General features: G+C 35.4%; 2 protein-coding genes and 1 long non-coding RNA gene across 7 annotated transcripts; 1 reads left to right on the forward strand and 2 right to left on the reverse strand.

Annotated features, from left to right (window-relative positions):
* Window positions 1-7: 7 nt before the first annotated feature.
* LOC148169464 (transforming growth factor beta regulator 1-like) lies at window positions 8-11,179 on the forward strand. The gene is made up of 4 exons (XM_088043888.1): window positions 8-133; window positions 180-384; window positions 10,404-10,680; window positions 10,732-11,179. The coding sequence occupies exons 1-4, from the start codon at window positions 8-10 to the stop codon at window positions 11,132-11,134; spliced, it is 1,011 nt and encodes a 336-aa protein (XP_087900014.1). The 3' UTR covers window positions 11,135-11,179.
* On the reverse strand, window positions 11,123-20,013 carry LOC148169465 (etoposide-induced protein 2.4 homolog). Of its 3 annotated transcripts, none has more exons than XM_088043891.1 (7): window positions 19,678-20,013; window positions 19,516-19,586; window positions 19,279-19,469; window positions 18,975-19,230; window positions 18,575-18,915; window positions 11,467-11,541; window positions 11,123-11,414 (listed from the first exon to the last, which is right to left on the reverse strand). In XM_088043891.1, exons 2-7 carry the CDS (start codon window positions 19,528-19,530, stop codon window positions 11,297-11,299), a joined length of 996 nt encoding a protein of 331 aa, XP_087900017.1. In that variant the 5' UTR covers window positions 19,531-19,586; window positions 19,678-20,013; the 3' UTR covers window positions 11,123-11,296. The 3 variants fall into 3 exon arrangements, with proteins under 3 accessions (XP_087900017.1, XP_087900016.1, XP_087900015.1); XM_088043890.1 differs by having other exon boundaries at window positions 19,516-19,602; XM_088043889.1 differs by having other exon boundaries at window positions 19,516-19,612.
* On the reverse strand, window positions 16,832-18,567 carry LOC148169466 (uncharacterized). 3 transcript variants are annotated; one of them, XR_015770626.1, is made up of 3 exons: window positions 17,382-18,567; window positions 17,117-17,329; window positions 16,832-17,054 (listed from the first exon to the last, which is right to left on the reverse strand). It is a non-coding gene; the product is annotated as an uncharacterized LOC148169466 (long non-coding RNA). The 3 variants fall into 3 exon arrangements; XR_015770625.1 differs by having other exon boundaries at window positions 16,832-17,057; XR_015770624.1 differs by having other exon boundaries at window positions 16,832-17,329.
* Window positions 20,014-20,042: the final 29 nt, after the last annotated feature.

A 20,042-nucleotide genomic window follows, 5' to 3' on the forward strand; every position in this document is an offset into this window, starting at 1 on the left:
ACAAGATATGGCAAATGCCTACGAAGCGTACTTAAAAAGCGTCAATGCCACAAAAAACGTGTCCGAGCGCCCCCCTGGAAAATACCGAGAAAAGTTGAATTACCTCAAACAATTGATACGAGAATATGTCCATGTAAGTTGACTCTTCCAAAAATGTCTCCTCCAGCTCTATTTCGTAGGAAAACGCCGCTCTGGTTGACGAACTCGAAGAAGTACAAACCAAAATCATCATCAGACAGGAAGAACGAAAGTTTTTGTTAAGAAAACTCTGCGAATATGAGCCGCAAGTGGCTGAAGAGGTGCAGAACGTCGCAAAAGCGGGATTCTCGCAGTCATCTGTCGAGACAAAAAAGGGAAGGAAGCGGGCAAACGCCGAATCTTCTGGTAAGGTATAGATATAGAGAGCGCCAACAGTAATGAATACATAATACAGTAAAGGCCAAGATAAAGTGGCAGCTCTTGTAATCCAGGTCAAAAATTAAACTGTTGAACTACGAATAAGCCGTTATAAAAATTATCAATAATATATAATAACTAAATATAAGTATGGTCCAAAACTTGTATCACTTTGGTCGCTACTGTATTTTAATTTAAATTTAATTTTTTAAAGTCAATTTTAAAAGTAGGACTTTAGGCTATGAAAAATAAAAGTTGGCTATCATTACACCCTGTATACATAGAGGTGGCCCGGAACTTATGACCCAGAGAGCAAGGGAAGGAGCCGATATTAATACAGATTGCGAATTCAAAACCAACATTGTTTAAATTAACAGTATTTTCAAACCACAATTAGAACAGTTTTCTTCTCAAAACTTTTTTTGGCATTTCATAGCCACCCTTGATGCTAGAAACATTTATAAACACATTGTACTTTGGAAATGTTTAATTTTTAAACGAACTAGATCTTTTGAAAATTTTGTACTTTTGGATCCAATTTAGTTAATTTGGGACTTGAGCATTCAAATTTATGAAAATTTGTTATTTGTAACTTGTTTGTTTTGAATTACAAAATTCTAGAAAAAAAGTGGGGTTTTCAAAAATTTAGTATTTTATAGTTTTCAAATTCTGTGAATTTTGGCTTTAGAGCATTCAAAATTATAAAGCAAAACAGACTAATTTTAGAAATGTTCATTTTTAAGCGAAACACATTTTTATTATTTAATTTTGACAATTTTGGCAAATTGGATTTATCGATCTTAACTTGCTCATTTAACTGTAAATTTTAGGAATTTTGTTTTAGAACGAACTCGAAATTCAAATAATTTTGTTTTTTTGTTCTACATATTTTTGTGAATTTTGGCTTTAAAGCATTGAAATTTATGGAGATTATTATTATTCTTAACATTGTAATTAGATGTGTAAAATTTCAAAATTATAGACCAAAATCAATCAATTTTTAAAAAATTAGTTTTTATTAGACGATTTAAATTTTCCGAAAATTTTCTACTTTTTGGTTTAATTTAGTTAATTTTGAATCTTGTGCATTCAAATTTATAGAAAAACAGCAATTTAACACATTTTCATTTTTGAACAAACCAAAAATTTCGAATATTTTACTATAATGTTTTCAATTTGGCATTAGAGGACTCAAACTTATAGATATTTATCGCTCTTAACTTGTTTATTAACTGTACCAAAGTACAAAATTCTAAAGCACAAGTGACAAATTTTAGAAATTTAGAAATTCCGATTACATATTGTAACGTTTTTCGAGTTCGATATATTATTTATTACACCCAAAACAACTTCACAACAACTTTACAACAACTTTTTTGCACTATTCAATCTTCTTCCATTTTACTAATGTCAGTCTGCCCCTCGCCGCCTCCGTTGTTGTTCTACCTACTTGATTTCGCTCTATGCTGATCCGTTACATTGCCCCCTTCTTAAATACTCTTCGTCCCGAAGTGTTTTTCCGGTCAGCCTATGAGCAAACTTGCATTTAGATCCTCTCTTGCACCGAGAGGTCTCGAAAAAGTAGCAGGGGACAGTCTTTTCAGGTGGCGATAAAGTTCTAACCACGCCTTCTTCTTCTTCACCATAGTACGGTGATAACCGATTGAAATGGATCACCTTCATTTTGCCATTAGGAAGCTTCTTGATGGCATAGATGACGTCATTGATGCGGTTGACAACCCGATATGGCCCTTCCCACGAGGTCTGTAACTTTGGAGACTACCCTCGACGACGACGAGGGTTGTAAAACCAGACCAAATCCTCGGGCTGGTAACCGCCACGGTCTGCGTTGACGTCGTAAGCTTCCTTCATCCGATCGCTAGCTATCTGGATGTTATGACGCACTCGGTGGTGAATATCGTCCATTTTCCTGCGTAGCCCACTGACGTACTCTTCACCTGCGATATCTTGTCCAGGCGGACATCCAAACATTAAATCGCAAGGCAGACGTAACTCACGACCCATTAAAATACTTGCAGGCGTTTGTCCGGTGGTCTCATGAACCGAAGAACGATATGCCAACAAAAAGAATGGAAGATGACGATCCCAGTCTCTTTGATGGTCAGAGACAACTTTTGTCAGGTACCGATTCATTGTCCTATTCATTCGCTCCACCATCCCGTCAGATTGCGGGTGTAACGGAGTTGTTCTGGTTTTGCGAATTTTTAGAACGCGACACATCTCCTGGAATAACGCGGACTCGAAATTTCTTCCTTGGTCTGAGTGTAGTTCAAGCGGCACTCCAAATCGGCAAACGAGCTCTCTTACTAAAACATCCGCCACTGTTACAGCTTCCTGATTAGGCAAAGCGTATGCTTCGACCCACTTGCTAAAATAATCCATAACCACGGCAATATACTTGTTTCCGTCGTCAGTCTCTGGAAATGGACCAGCAATGTCCACGGCCATTCGCTCAAAAGGACTACCAACATTGTATTGACGCATGGGTGCTTTTCGACGTCTAGGCGGCCCATTACTTGCCGTACAGGTCACACATTTCTTTGTCCATTCCTGCACATCTGCCTTGCAGTTTACCCAATAAAATCGCTCTCGCAGTTTACCGAGCGTCTTGGCTACCCCCAAGTGCCCCCCTGTAGTACCACTATGGACCTCTCCTAGCACTTCGGATATTCGATTCTTCGGAACTATAAACTGCTTTCTGTCTTCCTGGACAATGGAGTTCCATTGAGCCCAGCAGGATTTCACAACAGGTGAAAACCGCGCGACCTCCTCCCATGTCGGACGGCGGTCCGTTTTTTTCCATTGAAGCATCAGCCCCAGGTCAGGATCCCTTTGAAGCTTCTCATTCTCCCAACGGTCGTTCACTACTCTAATTCTGCGGGCGGATTCATCTTTCTCCTCCGCTCGCTGACAATGTTTACAATCCTCTTCGCAAGGTCTTCTTGATAAGACGTCGGCATTTTGATGGATTTTTCCAGCTCGGTGCTCGGTGTCGTAATCAAATTCCTGGAGCCTCTCAATCCATCTGGCCACCTGGCCCTCAGGATTCTTAAATTGCAAAAGCCATTTTAATGCAGCATGGTCTGTTCTCAGCAGAAATCTCCTTCCATACAAGTACTTGTAGGAGTGCTCAACAGCTTTAACGACCGCCAATAACTCTCGCCTAGTGACACAATAGTTCTTTTCAGGTTTCGACAAGGTCTTACTGAAATAACCGATGACCTTTTCTTGTCCGTCTTGTTCTTGAGACAGTACTGCTCCTATTCCCACATTACTTGCGTCGGTGTCCAGTATAAACTTCCCATCAGTCATCGGATAACTGAGCACCGGGGCACTAGTCAAAGCCTCTTTCAGCCTCCCGAAGGCTTCCTCACTTTCTTCGTCCCACTGGTATTTTCGTATTTTCTTCAGTTAGTCGTGTCAGTGGCTTAGCAATGTTAGCGAATCCCGGCACGTAACGGCGGTAATATGTGCACAAACCCAAGAAACTACGAAGCTCATGTTTATTGGTGGGTCTTGGCCATTTCTTAACAGCGCTGATCTTCTGTTCATCGACGGCGACTCCGTAACTCGAAACAATATGTCCCAAGTACTGGACTTCTTTCTTAAACAGATGACACTTTTTGGGACTAAGCTTCAAACCAGAACTTCGTAATCGATGAAAAACTTCTTCTAAGTTTTTCATGTGGTCTTCGAACTGCTTTCCTACCACGATGATGTCGTCGAGGTATACCAAGCATGTCTTCCACGATAACCCTTTCAGCACTGTCTCCATTAATCTCTCAAAGGTGGCGGAAGCATTACACAATCCAAATGGCATTACTGTGAATTGCCACAATCCAGAACCGACCGTAAATGCCGTTTTCTCGCGATCTTCAACTGCTAACTCAACTTGCCAATAACCACTTTTTAAATCCAGGGTTGAAAAAATTGTTGATCCAGCCAAAGTGTCTAATGTATCGTCGATTCGAGGTAAAGGGTAGCTGTCTTTCTTCGTCACATTGTTTAACTGGCGGTAGTCGACACAAAATCGAGTTGAGCCGTCCTCCTTCTTCACCAAGACTACTGGAGAAACCCACGGACTATTCGAAGGTTCAATCACACCTTCTTGCTCCATTTCTCGAACAATGTTTTCAGCTTCCTCCCTCTTGGCAAATGGTAACCTCCTTGCCGTTTGCTTAATTGGACGCGCATTTCCAATGTCGATCTGGTGTCGAATGTAATCAGTGAGTTGAGCTGGACAGGTAGCCTTTCCGATGTTTCCTCCACAAGGCTTAATTGTTGGACAATTGAAGATACAAGAGAACAGTTTCCCAGAAAGGTGCCTTTCTTCAGTGGCATAGAGTAATAATTCACATTCATTACTCTCACGGGCACCACATTGCCTGCACAGAGCAAACTTTTCCCGATCGCTAGTCCCCGTCCAACTTCGTTGTCGTGGCACCTAGGTTCAAAAAGTAAAATACTTCCGTCACGTGTTGTTCCTTCCAGACGTGCACTTAAGATAACCTCACTTCTCTCTGGAACCGAGGTATCTTCTGCTAGGACTACGCGAACCGCTTTTTCTCCAGCCCGGTGAAGTACAACCTCTTCGCCATTTATTTTTAGTGTTCCGTTTTCAAAGTTTAACTTGCATCCTCTTGCATTCAAAATGTCCATGCCTAGTATAACTTCGTCTTCGATGCCGGCTACTAGAACCTTATGTTTAAACGACGTACTTCCAATTGTGATGGTAGCTTCAACTTCTCCATGGGTTACAGCTGCTTCCCCGGTGGCAGTACGTAATCTCCAATTGGTGGGCGATACTTTCTTGCCAGTCTTGATAACATCCGATCTTACAATTGTCTTTGTCGCACCTGTATCTAGCAGCAGCACGTGTAACTTTCCGTCAATAAGGCCATCCACGAAAGCGCTGTTCGGTTGGTGTTTAAGCGATGCGATTTGTGCTCTTGGGGCTTGCTGGCGATAGGTCGACGGTTGCCCCCTTTCCTCGACCGACACCGACGAAGTCGACGTCTCCCTGGGTTTTTCTTTGCAGTAACTACGTACATACATGTCCCTCTCTTCCGCAGTTCCAACATCTTATCGGACGTTTTTTTTTCATGACCTCATTCAAGATTTGCTTCACGGCAGCCTCCAGATCTTCTCCCTTACATTCCAACTCTTCGCTCTCAACCATTCGAATCTTTTGATGGTTTGTTGATGTCATCTTCGTTGTTTCAAATTCTAAAGCACGAGCAAGCGCATCCATTAATTTCGCGGGATGAGCCATCAGTAAAGAGTGTCTCGTATCGCTGTCACGAAGGCCGTCTATGAACGCGTCCCCCGCTAGCCGTTCCAGCACGTTCTCTGGAGTCGCGGGGTATGCTAGACGCGTCAAACGAGCCACGTCGGCCTCGAATTCTTGTAGACTCTCATTTAGCTTCTGGGACCGGTTCTTTAACTGGCAGTGGTATACACGTTCCAGATGAGCTTGTCCATAGCGCATTTCTAGGTGTTTCACCAGTTCCTGATAATCGTGTTGTTGTTCTGGAGGAAGAGCTTGTAAAACCTCAGTTGGATCACCGCGCAGGGCCACAATCAATGCCGTTGCTTTCTCCGCTGGAGTCCATCCATTCGTTGCTGCCACTGCTTCGAACTGAAGAACGTATGTGGCCCATGAGGACTTTCCATCGAACGGCGGAGGTTTAAGACGCAGTTTTGATGTTTCAAATATAGGCAACGTTGCTTGAACATTCTTCTCTTCTATCTTTTCCTCTAATGCCAGCAATCGGCGTTCTAAGTCTGATAGATCATCCTTCAATTGTTCCGCTTGTTCTTTAATTCGTTACGCAGCTCTCTAGAATTTACCAGCATGTTTTGCTCCAACTCAGTTGTTCTATCTAGCAGTTTTTTTCCATCATCTGAAGCATCGTAGTCACGTCGCTTGGAATTTGAAATAAAAATACTTCTGGATCTTCTCCTGAATTTCGTATTGCCTCTTGCAGCAGCTGTTGGAGTATGGTCTTTTTACCCTCGGCGTCCAACTCACGTTCCTCTAGCTCCCGCCGTAGATCTGCTACCTTCAGATCCTTTAACAAGACTTTCCTCATAGCCATTTTATGTCTCTTAATTCGCTATCCCACTTCTGACACCAATTGTAACGTTTTTCGAGTTCGATATATTATTTATTACACCCAAAACAACTTCACAACAACTTTTTTGCACTATTCAATTCTCTTCCATTTTACTAATGTCAGTCTGCCCCTCGCCGCCTCCGTTGTTGTTCTACCTACTTGATTTCGCTCTATGCTGATCCGTAACAATATTTTGTGTTCTAAATCTGTTCATTTTAGTTTTAGAGCATTCAAATTTATTGATATTATTATTATACCTAACACTCTTATTAAATGTTTAAAATTACAAAATTATAGACCAAAATCGACTTATTAAAAATTTTGGGATGAACCAGAAATTTTGAAAATTTTGGAATCTTTGCCTAATTCTATACATATTGATATTAAAAGAATCAAATTTATACAGGTTACTCTTCTCTGATATGCGCCATATTACAAAATTATAGAGCAGAAGACAAATATTTAGTTAAAAATCATTCTTAGGACGGACGGAAAATGTCAGAACTGAAAGTTATACAAGGTGTTTAAAAATGTTTCTAGCATCAAGGGTGGCTCTGGAATTCGTGTCATGCACTACTTTGCCGTTTTGTTTTCATAGTGAATATAACTATCTTGAAAATTATTTATACTGTCACTTACGTCAACGACGTTTCGGTTACGGTTTTGTGTCAACATTTTTGATTTTCAGGTTTTAAACCACAACTAGAACAGTTTTCTTCTCAAAACTTACTTTGCTCTATGATTGAGGTTAACTACAAATGTCAGTTGAAAAATCTAAACCCACATTTATAATGAGCGGCAAATTTCTTTGACATTTCATAGCCACCCTTGATGCTAGAAACATTTATAAACACCTTGTATTTGAGTAGTTCAACTTGTCGAGATTTTTCTTCTCAAGTGCCAAATTGCAAAATTCTACAGCGCAAAGGACAGAATTTGGAAATTTAGCAGTGTTTCAGCCAGACAGGAAACTAATTTTCCACCATCATTCATGACGACACGACGTAGAAACCGTAATAAAATGTACATTTTATTTGCATGGTTGTAATTATGGCCTATATGGCAATGAAATTTAAAGAGATTACTAATAATGACCTGCTTGTTAATTGTGCCAAAGTAATTAATTATAGAGCAAAAGAAGCATTTTTTAGAAATTTTTTAATCTTAGGGCGAACCGAGATGTTTCAAGTTTTTGTTTGGGTGACAATGAATTGCAGGAAATTTACTTCTTTTAAGATGTTTGATTTTTATATTAAATTAATTATTATTTATCGAATAAAGGACGCAAATGTTAGAAAAAATAACTATTTCCTACAACCCCATATGAAAGTGGCATTTTCCACACAGTTAAATGACTCCGAAAGTTGATGTTTTCGTACATCCATTTTCGAAAGTAAAAATCCCTAGTCTGATATGAATATATCCGCACAGACCTGTCAAAATTGACAGTTATTTTGAAATACAAATGTATAACTCTTGAATTTTTGTCTCAAATATCTAGACGATTCACTGTAAAACAACATGCATAATAAAAATGAATTGGTTAGGTCATTTCTGACAAATCAGTTTTGACAGGTCTGTGCGGATATATTCATAGCACACTAGTGACTTTTACTTTTGGAAATGGATGTACAAAAACATGAACCATCTAAATATGTGGAATACGTCACTTTTTTATGAGGTTGTAGAAAAATGACATTTAGAATAAATAAGAAATGAACTATTGTCAAAACTTATGGTTTCTTCCTGATGATGGAAGGTCGTAGGAAAAATAGTGTACATAACTCGTCGGATAGTGACTTTCTTCCACTCGTGTAATATACTTCGTGCATCTACAGTATGTCCCCGGATTGAGTTCACAAGAGGAAAAAAAACGTTACTTTTCATTATTTTTAATTTTGCAAAAAATGTCAAAGGAATGAAATTTGTTCCTTAACTCAAACCAATTTCCACCATTTTATTGACCCATTACCTGTTTTAGCACATAGTTCAATTCTAACTCGTAATTCTTTAAGACTGTTTCGAATTTTCTCAATTATTGTTAAGGATGCAATTGAATTTTTTTTTCCAATTTTTTATTACTTACACATTATTGGGTAAATTTTTCTTTAATCTTTAACGCACTATTTGATATTGTGAATCCACAGCCTACTATTATTTAAATACGATTACAAAATTTAATAATTAAAAATAATGAACAAATTAATTTTAAGAGTACAAACTAATAACTTTAATTGCAGATTTATGTTTTGAAATAAGCAAAAAATGTTATTCCTTTGTCATTTTGTTGTAAAATGGAAAATAAACTTTTTTTCCCTCTTGTGAACTCAATCCGGGGAGATACTGTACTTTTACACTCGTGCGAAATTGGTCACTTTCCGTACTTGTTACGTAAATATTTATTTTATTAGGAAATTCAGTAAACTTTAAAGAAAGCTCTAACCATAATAATGAAGTTTTAAAGCATTTGCAACGAATGCAACCAATTTTAATAATCAAAACGTCATTACTATTGGGTATTGAAAGTGTTAAATTTGAAAAAAAAAAGGTTGTGTGTACAACATGGCAACACCGTATAATCACATCTTTGTTAAAAACATATGAAACTACGAAAACTGCAAAATTTAATATTGATTGTTAGGTTTTCATTTTCTTGTTTGTACAGGGTCCGGCAACACTTGTGTCCACCCCTAAAATCGTCTTTAATTTTAAAGATAAAATTTTGAAAATTTGCATACGCTTATAGTTGACAAGGCTCTAGAAGCTGACACAAAAATTTGTTTTGATATCACGGTTTCTTTGGCGTCGCGACGCCTAAAAAGTTTAATTTTTAGCGATTTTTGGGTTTTTGCGGTAATATTAGCGAATTCAATTTTTTTTCAACATAACTGTAATACAAATATTTGAGTTTTTATTTTAAATCTACTTCAAATGGTGTTTAAAATTTGCGAAAAAAACGCTGTTTTATCAAGTTAGTTTTCAACATTTTGACGGTGCAGTGACAAACTACGTTTACACCAAAATTTCACAAGTTACTTCATTCACTCATATGAAGGTGAATTTTGATTAGCACGTTCTGGACACTAGAAATCGTTAATTAACATCGACAAAGCGACAATTTCGCCAAGTAAGACTTTTGTTACCTTCTAAAACGAACCAAAGAATAGATGTCATTTGTGACACAAGATGTTGACAGATGGGTGTAAACGTAGTTCCCAAATTTGACGTATTAAAATTGGAAACTAACTTGATTAAACAGCATTTTTTCCTCAAATTTTGAATACAATTTACATTAAATCTAAAATGTCAACTGAGATATTTTTAACACATTTATATTGAAAAAAAATTAAATTAGAGGTTCATTTCATAAAACTTCACAATTAGCTAAAAAATACACTTTTAAGGCGTCGCGACGCCAAAACTATAAGTGATAAAAAATAAATTTTTGCGTCGGCTTCTAGAGCTTTGTCAACTATGAGTGTATGCAAATTTTCAAAATTGTAACTTTAAAATTAAAGACGATTTTGGGGGTGGACACAAGTGTTGCCGGACCCTGTATACATTCACATGGTAGAATTTTCTGCAAACGAGTCTTGTGCAGTGGTTGGGAAGTGCGATGGAAATCTTAATCATTTATTAATTCGGAATTAAAAAAATGCAAGTTACTAAGTAGCAAGTGTCATTAAAATCAGCCTTTATAGGTACAAATGTATGTAGTGTAACAGTGTTGCCAAATTAGGACAGTAATACTACTCAATATCTCAAGAAATATGCTATTTACAAAAATAATTTTTTCAACAATACTTTATATTTAACTTTCCAAACATAGTTTAGACTTACGACACACCCTGTATATTACGTATTTTCCAGACAGGAAATCAAAATCCCGAAAGGCGTCGAGGTCCCGAAAGAAAATCGTCCAACCCATCCCACTGGATAGCACAGGGCGCCCGATCTTCCCTATCGAACTCGGGAACTTGACGATCCACTGTTTGGGCGAGGTGGTTTCAGATAGGGCCGAGTTCCATTCAGAGGACGTCATTTATCCCGTGGGATTCATTTCGACGCGAATTTACGGAAGCTTAGACGATCCCACCGTGAAGTGTATCTACAGCTGTAAAATCTCAGAAGTCAACGGTTTGCCTCGGTACGGCCCGGCGCAAGGGTAATTAAAGACACTTTTTTACCTTTTTTGCAGATTTGAGATTGAAATGGACGACAATTCGAATCCCATAATCGGCGACACTCCAGACGTTTGCCACTCGTTGCTTTTGCAGAAAATAAACGATGCTCTGTCGTTGAATGTGGTGAGCACGAGGCCGCGAGGCAACGACTTCTTCGGGCTGTCACATCCAACGGTTTTAAATCTTCTTCAGAGTTTCCCTGGTAGTCGGAAATGCGTCAACTACAAATGGAGTAAATTCGAAGTTTCCAGAAGTGGAGATGTTCATACTGAAGACAACGATGCTGCTTTGAGTTACGGCTACTTACAGAGGAGTATTAATTTTTGTAAATATAAGATGGCACCGGATATTTTACAAAAACCATCTGATGAGTATGTGGATAAGGACAATTTGCATGGTTACATCTTGAATAATTAACTTTCCAATTATATTTACTCTAAATATAAAGGTACAAAAATCACATACACTGTTGTAAAATTAAAATTACCTAACAACCTGAATAAGTCAAAAAAATTTAAAAAAAAACAATCCTTTTTAACACCCTCGGTATTCAGGTTGGCGAAGTTTCTTCAGCGAAGATCATCTCCGTTGTGGCGCAGCTGGTCGTTGTATTATCGTCGGTTTCTTTTCTTTACGCAAAAGACTAAATAGTGTGTTAGATACCACAATCACAGGGGAAAAAAATTGGATCCGTGGGCTAAAAACAGATGAAGAAGTCAAATAGGGGTGGTTTCGTTTCTTTTTCTTACCAAGACTCCGGAGGAAGGTTGGCTTGATTTGCACTTATGATGTACACGGGGAAGAGTATCGAGAAGATGCATCCACTGAAAAAGGAATCATTTTTATCTCGGAACAGAAACAAGATTTAAAATTTTCCTCTTTGTGTCCAACTAGAAAATCTTGAAAAATTTGTATTATTTTATGTAATTTTGTTAATTTTAGATGGAAATTTATTATTATAAACTTATTAACTGTACCAAATTACATACAAACTTTTAAAACCAATATACAAGTTTTGACATTTTTCATGTTTAATACTTAAAATGTTGTTATTTTTGCTTCCATTTTGTTACTAATGGCTTTAAGCATTTAAATTTATAAAGATTTGCTATTCGTGGTTATTCAGTGTTTCCAGTTACAAATTTGTAGAGAAAAAATGACAATTTTTTTTTAGAACGAATTAAGTTTCTAGCATCAAGGGTGGCTCTGGAATTCCTGTCGTGCACTACTTTGCCGCTTTGTGCTTATAGTGAATATAACTATCTTGACAATTATTTATGTTACATACGTCAACGACGTTTCAGTTACGGTTTTGTATCCAAATTTTTGATTTTCAGGTTTCAAACCACAATTAGAACAGTTTTCTTCTCAAAACTTACTTTGCTTTATGATTGAGGTTAACTACAGATGTTAGTTAAAAAATCTAAACTCACATTTATAATGAGCGGCAAATTTCTTTGGAATTTCATAGCCACGCTTGATGCTAGAAACATTTATAAACACCTTGTATTTTGGAAATGTTCAATTTTTGAACGAACCAGATCTTTTGAAAATTTTGTACTTTTGGATCCAATTTAGTTAATTTGGGACTTGAGCATTCAAATTTATGAAAATTTGTTATTTGCAACTTGTTTGTTTTCAATTACAAAATTCTAGAAAAAAAGTGGGGTTTTCAAAAATTTTGTATTTTATAGTTTTCCAATTCTGCGAATTTTGGCTTTAGAGCATTCAAAATTATAAAGCAAAACAGACTAATTTTAGAAATGTTCATTTTTATGTTTTTTTTTAATTAATTTTGATAATTTTGGCAAATCAGATTTATCGATCTTTTAACTGTAAATTTTAGGAATTTTGTTTTAGAACGAACTAGAAATTCAAATAATTTTGTGTTTTTTGTTCTACATATTTTTGTGAATTTTGGCTTGAAAGCATTGAAATTTATGGAGATTATTATTATTATTATTATTCTCAATATTCTTATATTCTTAAGTGTGCAAAATTACAAAATTATAGGCTAAAATCGATTAGAAATTTTCATTTTTGGACGAATCAGATCTTTCGACAATTTTGTACTTTTGAAGCTAATTTGGTTAAAGTTGGTACAAAATTTTAAAGGAGAAGTTTAGAAAGAATTTTAGAAAATTTTATTTAGAACACACTAGAAATTCCAATAATTTTGTGAATTTTGGCTTTTGAACATACAAATTTATCGAAATAATTATTATTCTTAATATTATAATTAGGTGTGTAAAATTTCAAACTTATAGACCAAAATCAAACAATTTTAAAAATTTTAGCTTTTGGACGATTCAGATTTTTCGAAAATTTTCTACTTTTTGGCTTAAATCTTGAGCATTCAAATTTATAGAAATTACTCAATTATAGACCTTAATACAGCAATTTGACACATTTTCATTTTTGGACAAACCAATAATTTCGAATATTTTACTCTAATGTTTTCAATTTTGCATTAGAGGATTCAAACTTATAGATATTTATCGCTCTTAACTTGTTTATTAACTGTATCAAAGTACAAAATTCTAAAGCACAAGTGACAAATTTTAGAAACTTTAAAATTTCGATTATTTTGTGTTCTAATTGTGTTAATTTTGGTTTTAGAGCATTCAATTTTATTAACATTATTTTTATGCTTAACATTCTTATTAAATGTTCAAAATTACAAAATTATAGACCAAAATTGACTTGTTAAAAATTTTGGGATGAACCAGAAATTTCGAAAATTTTGGAATCTTTGCCTAATTCTATACAATTTGATATTAAAGGAATCAAATTTATACAGGTTACTCTTCTCTGATATGCGCCATATTGCAAAATTATAGAGCGGAACACACAAATATTTAGTTAAAAATCATTCTTAGGACGGACCGAAAATGTCAGAACTGAAAGTTATTATTTGAGTAGTTGAACTTGTCGAGATTTTTCTTCTCAAGAGCCAAATTGCAAAATTCTACAGCGCAAAAGACAGAATTTGGAAATTTTAATTTCTGTGAGTAACTAAGGATTTCACAATTTTTGATACAATTTTGTTAATCTAACGTCAAATTTATAGAGATTATTATTATTCTTAACATTTTAATCAAATGTGCAAAATTACAAAATTATAGACCAAAATTGATCAATTTTAGTAATTTTAGTTTTTGGACGATTCAAATTTTTCTCAAATTTTTCTACTTTTTGCTTTAATTTAGTTAATCTTGAATCTTGAGCATTAAAATTTATAGATTACACAATTATAGACCTTAATACAGCAATTTGACCCATTTTCATTTTTGGACAAACCAAAAATTTCGAATATTTTACTCTAATGTTTTCAATTTGGCATTAGAGGACTCAAACTTATAGATATTTATCGCTCTTAACTTGTTTATTAACTGTATCAAAGTACAAAATTCTAAAGCACAAGTGAGTAATTTTAGAAATTTAGAAATTTTGATTATTTTGTGTTCTAATTCTGTTAATTTTGGTTTTTAGAGCATTTAAATTTATTGAGATTATTTTTATGTTAACAGTCTTATTAAATGTTCAAAATTACAAAATTATAGACAAAAATCGACTTGTTAAAAATTTTGGGATGAACCAGAAATTTCGAAAATTTTGGAATTTTTGCCTAATTCTATACATTTTGATATTAAAAGAATCAAATTTATATACAGGGTGGCCCATCTAAGACTTTCGGGCTCAATATCTTTGTTATTTATGAACGGATTTTTTTAAAATTTAAAATATAATTTCTTGAATAGGTAAGGATGATGTGACATTACCAGCGTCATCCTTGTCTTAAAAATGTTAATTTTACTTGTCTTATTTTAAATTTTAATTAGTTAAAAGTTATGTCATTTTATAAAACAGCAATAATTATACGCGTGTGCCAAAAATCAACCGTCTAGCAAGTCAAGTTGCCGAGAAAAAGACAAAAAAGGACTTCAACATTTCCAAAAGATACTAACTGATAGTCGGCTATGAAACAATTGACTTCTACAGCGAGTTTAGAGTTTGGACATCCCTGACTTGTTGATGAATCCGTGACATTCATGACATTTGTGACATTCATTTGAGGTTATGTTTATTTTTGAGCATTATGATGAGGACTATTGATTTAAACATGCACATTCACGATTTTTTATCTCGATCTTTTAGTAACTAATCACAATGCATTGAACCGAGCATCGTTTCTCGACATTTGTGATATTTCTCGTTTGAGGTTATGTTTACTTTTAAGCATGATGATGAATATCATTCATTTAAACTTGCGCATAACGATTTATCCCGATCTTTTGAAATTGAAAACTAATCACAATGCATCAGACAGCGTTTTGGTGCAAAAATTTCATAGGCACAAGGAAATGTGAGCGAAAAACTTGTTGAAAGTTGGTCGTCACCAGAAAAATGATTGCAGAATGGTTCGTTATGAGGTGCAACTAGTATTTACGACTTCTTTAGCACTGTCACAGGTTTTTTGGAAATGGAAATTCAGTGACACGTATGCAGTGAAGCGATTTGACTCATTTATGATTGCATTTGCGTTAAAACAGTAATATCATTTATGATGAAGACAGAATTAGATGATCACAAGATTTCGTCCTTTTTCAGGAAACTACTTTACTTTGATTAACAAATAATTTGTTACAAGGTATTTTTTTGTAAGGTACAAAGTTTTAACAGTGAATAAACTATACCAGTGACAATTATGGCAATGTAACACCATATTTTCTACAATAGTAATGAACGAATGTACAAAAATTTACAAATGTATCAGATATTTACACTGTTACAACATGTGTCTGTACTTTGAACATTTATAACAAGTGCAAATAATGCTGGAATATTGTAAGCGTTTGGTCACTGTCATTTTGCTTGTTGGCGATGCGATGAGATTTGGCTTTTTTTACTAGCAACTCATTTCTTGAACTTTCTTGTAACGAAATGGACACAAACAATTAGGGGCAGCATAAGTTTTTGGATATGTTCTGTGATGGCGAAGAATGAATTTGAGGCCCCTTGGTCCGAGCAAATCGCTTGTCGCTTTCAACTGGAACAATTGCTTCGATGATACTAGTCATTTTCCTTCGCTGAACACTTACCATCTAATGTTGCGGCGACTCTTCATCGAATTCATCAACAAGCAGGGTTTTGCACTTTTAGCAGCTTGGTTACTGTCCGTCAAACATATCCACCCATGTTAGAAGAATCCAAGTGGCATAGTCGTTCATGGTGGTCAACAACACCGTCCAGAACGTTCTGCAATCGTTCTTAATGCTTGCAGCAGGGTACGATAGGGTGTCAATAAGAGTCCTTTACATGTTTGCATCTTTTGGCGGTTCATTGAGAAAAAACAGGTTCAATATTGAAAGTAACAGTCCGTGTTGAAGTATCATTTTCAGTGTGTTGCTTTCAGTCTTGTTCGTCTTTTTTCACTCGTCCAAATTATTAATTGGTTGTTTAAAGAATTATCCCATTGAAAGAGTCGACCGACGATACTTTGTTAGAAATATCATGTGTGCAATTTTCATTAGAACGCAGTTATAAATGATGTTCATTGTCATTTTGTTTCATTTTTTTCTTGCACTACTTCTTTGACTCGTTATTCTTTCTTAGTGAGACATTGTCCTGATACCGTGCAAGCACATTTTTCATATGATAATAGAAGGGGTATAGTGGTCCTAGATCGTTAGGTAGTTCGCAAGGTTTGTTGAAGCAACAAATACAACTCGCAACATCATGCACCATATTCAGTTCAAAAACACGAATCTGAAATATCAGATGTAAACAGTGTTCCTACAATTTGCAATGACCTTAGAAAATGTAACTCACTATTATGCGTTTTTGGTGATCCAAAACCGCTTAGTTGTCGGTAAGTACATGTATCTGATTTCCATATTACTTATACGTCTTGGTATCATTAGTTGGTTTCCTATTCAAATATTAATGGTACTGTACGACCAATTTGGACTTGAAAAAACTTTCATGATAACACCTTTTAGCATGGCGGTCTTGAAAGTGTGCAGAATTGTGCCTACATTTGTCGATTCGACTTTGTTTCTACAAATCATAATTGAAACATACGAATTTATTAGTCGCATAGCCACTAAATACCACAAAACTCCGTTTTGACGTGGGTAAGCTTGTCTTTGCCGTTACTCTTGTAGGTTCTAAGCCACTCAACGATACAGCATTCTTCGTTACTTTTGCATACCAACTATACCGACTGCACCAGCATTTTTCGATAGCAGCACTACGTCCTAGATTTCATACGTAGTGTGAACCAATTTTGACTTCTTGACTACGGCAGTTCACATATTGGAGCTTCGAGCTTAATCTACTTTGGATTAATGACATGATTAAACAAAAGAAAAATGTTAAAAGTATCTAGTACCCTACATTTTATAGGCGCAGTAAAGAAGTTTGCCGAAAAAGGATGAAATCAGTTAATTCTGTCTCCATCATAATTGAAATAACTGTTTTAACGTAAATGCAATCATAAATGAGTCAAATCGCTTCACTGCATACGTGTCACTGAATTTCCATTTCCAATAAACCAGTGACATTTCTAAAGAAGTCGTGAATTCTAGTTGCACCTCATAGCAAACCAATCTGCAATCATTTTTCTGGTGATAACCAACTTTCAACAAGTTTTTTTACTCACATTTCCTTGTGCCTACGCATTTTTTGCACCAAAACGTTGCCTGATGCATTGTGATTAGTTTCCAATTTCAAAAGATCGAGATAAATCGTTCTGCGCAAGTTTAAATCAATGATTTTCATCATCATGCTCAAAAGTAAACATAACCTCAAATGAGAAATATTACAAATGTCAAGAACGTCACTGACGTCAGCGATTATTGACAGACCGAACGCAGGGATGTCCAAAATTGGGCGTGGGAAATTATTTTTTTCATAGCCGACTATGATTTTGCATCTTTTGGAAATGTTGAGGGTCTTTTTTCTCTTTTTCTCGGCAACTTGACTAGCTAGACGGTTGAGTTTTGGCACACTCGGATAATTATTGATGTTTTATAAAATGACATAAATCTTAACTAATTAAAATTTAAAATAAGACAAGTAAAATTAACATTTTTAAGACAGGGAGACGCTGGTAATGTCACATTATCCTTACCTATTCAAGAAATTATATTTTAAATTTTAGAAAAATCCGTTCATAAATGACAAAGATATTGAGCCCGAAAGTCTTAGATGGGCCACCCTGTATATTTACATAATTTTGTTAATCTTATGTCAAATTTATGGAGATTATTATTATTCTTAACATTTTTATCAAAAGTGCAACACTACAAAATTATAGACACCAAAATTGATCAATTTTAGTAATTTTAGTTTTAGGACGATTCAAATTTTTCGAAAATTTTCTATTTTTTGCTTAATTTAGTCAATTTTGAATCGTGGGCATTAAATTTTATAATTAAGTAAATTGTAATTAATTAAGTAATTAGAAATTTCGAAAGTTTTGTGTTTACTCTTCTAATGCTAGCACTGTTGATATCACTGAATTTGTGGATACATTTTTTAAAAAATGTTCTTAATTGCGCAAAACTTACAGCATTTTTTTCTCAGCTTAACACAATTAACAAAAAAACAACAAAATTTACATTTTTTAAGGTGTCGCGTCGCCAAAACTATCGGTGATGAAAAACAAATTTTTGTGTCAGATTTTAGAATTTTGTAAACTATAAGCGTATGCGAATTTTCAAAAATTTTATCTCTAAAATTAAAGACAAGTGTTGCCGGATTTTGTAGAAAAAAGAAAACAGTTACTACTGGTTATACTATGGTGTGAAAAGAATCAATGCTACCACAACAAAAAATCGGCAAATCGCTTACTTGATCCAATAATTAGAAACTTGCGTGAAGAGCGCCAGAGGCAATCCAAATCCGATAAAATACGGCCAATTTGCTTCAATACACGTCAATCTTTTGTGGATTTCCCATCCCATTTCGCCCCATTTATACTCAAAAGCATACAAAGAGTACAACAAACTGAGATGAATTAAATGTAAACCAGTTCCAAGATGTGGGACCGGTAAATAAGTCATGAGAAGCGCTTGTAACAGAAAGAGAGTCTCCACCACACTACTGAAGATGAAGTCAGCAACAGTCTTACTCAGACTTAGAGAAGCTGAGGATCTACCTCTGCTATATCTGTAAGCTGACTGTCCAATGTCCTGTTATAAAAATAAAAAAAAATTAGTTAGAGATAAGAACGACACTTCAGTGAACTTACTTGGAACCACAAATTGTTAACAACTTTACTGACTGCAAATAAAGGAACTACCCAAATTGATTGAAAAATTATTCTTATTGTTATCTCCGCCCAAAACCAAGCAGTTTGTCCCTTGAAGCTGTCTTTACCAGTGACAAGCATAATGCAGGCATAAACTGCCGGCAAGAAGAGGTACTCAAAGAGAAGTATGCTACTTAAAAATATTGCACCATTTAGTGATCCACATTGTATAATCCTCGACTTTACTGTCGACTCTCTAAAACCAACTAAATGAGATTGAGAACTCAGAAAAGAACAGATCTACTCATGTTTTTGTAGAGTTCTGACAGGTGTTGAATCTCGCGACTCTGAGTATCGTCTCCTGATAGGAGAATTTGAGTGAGTTGGAGACAGCCGCGACAGTTTTCTCCTGTTCAGTTCTTTGTCTAGGTAGAACAGTGTGTAGAGTCCCTTAAAACTATCGCAAATACCCCAGAAAATGGCAGTACCAAAATCCTGTTAAACAATTCGTTAAATCAAAGTTTTACTTTGTTCGTCTTACCTTTATCACATCCATTTTGTGCGTTAGAGTCGATCTAAGTCTAATTCATGATTTCAACAATCGCTATTACACTGCAATTTTAGTTATCTACAATCAGCTGACAGTTCGAAAAATGAGTGAACTGTACACAAATTTTTGTAGAAATTAAATGTGTGACAATACCTGAGCCCCCTTTGACTGCAGAGCCACCAAAACAATAAATTTTGAAATAACGACTAAACAAATAAATATTCTTGTCAAAATCAGCGTGTCAACTGTCAAACTTGAGATTGCGGTACCAACCTAAATAAAGAAAGTTACTCTTCTTTTTAACGAAGGGGAGAAAACTAAAATTAATCGTTGTGCGTTTTTTAGCCCGTTTTGAAAATATACCAGAGCTCATTACTATCGGTCCACTCATTAAAAAGTTAAGTTGACAGCAGCCCTGGTTTCACTATTAATTAAATTCCCGCAAAACTGCAAATCTTTTTGACAAGTGTGACTGACACTAGAGTTGTCAAATTTTTTATTATGTTGTGTAAAGGAGG

Source organism: Gnatocerus cornutus, chromosome 8 (genome assembly GCF_029298725.1).
Source record: "Gnatocerus cornutus isolate USDA-ARS CGAHR chromosome 8, icGnaCorn1.1, whole genome shotgun sequence".
Taxonomy (NCBI): Eukaryota; Metazoa; Arthropoda; class Insecta; order Coleoptera; family Tenebrionidae; genus Gnatocerus; species Gnatocerus cornutus.

Coding starts and splice junctions, on each gene's coding strand:
- LOC148169464 (XM_088043888.1), top strand. CDS start 8: ATGGCAAATGCCTACGAAGCGTACTTAAAAAGCGTCAATGCCACAAAA. Junction 134..179: donor TGATACGAGAATATGTCCAT/GTAAGTTGACTC, acceptor TCTATTTCGTAG/GAAAACGCCGCTCTGGTTGA. Junction 10,681..10,731: donor GAAGTCAACGGTTTGCCTCG/GTACGGCCCGGC, acceptor CCTTTTTTGCAG/ATTTGAGATTGAAATGGACG.
- LOC148169465 (XM_088043891.1), bottom strand. Junction 19,231..19,278: donor AGAACTCTACAAAAACATGA/GTAGATCTGTTC, acceptor AGTTGGTTTTAG/AGAGTCGACAGTAAAGTCGA. Junction 11,415..11,466: donor AACCTTCCTCCGGAGTCTTG/GTAAGAAAAAGA, acceptor ATCTGTTTTTAG/CCCACGGATCCAATTTTTTT.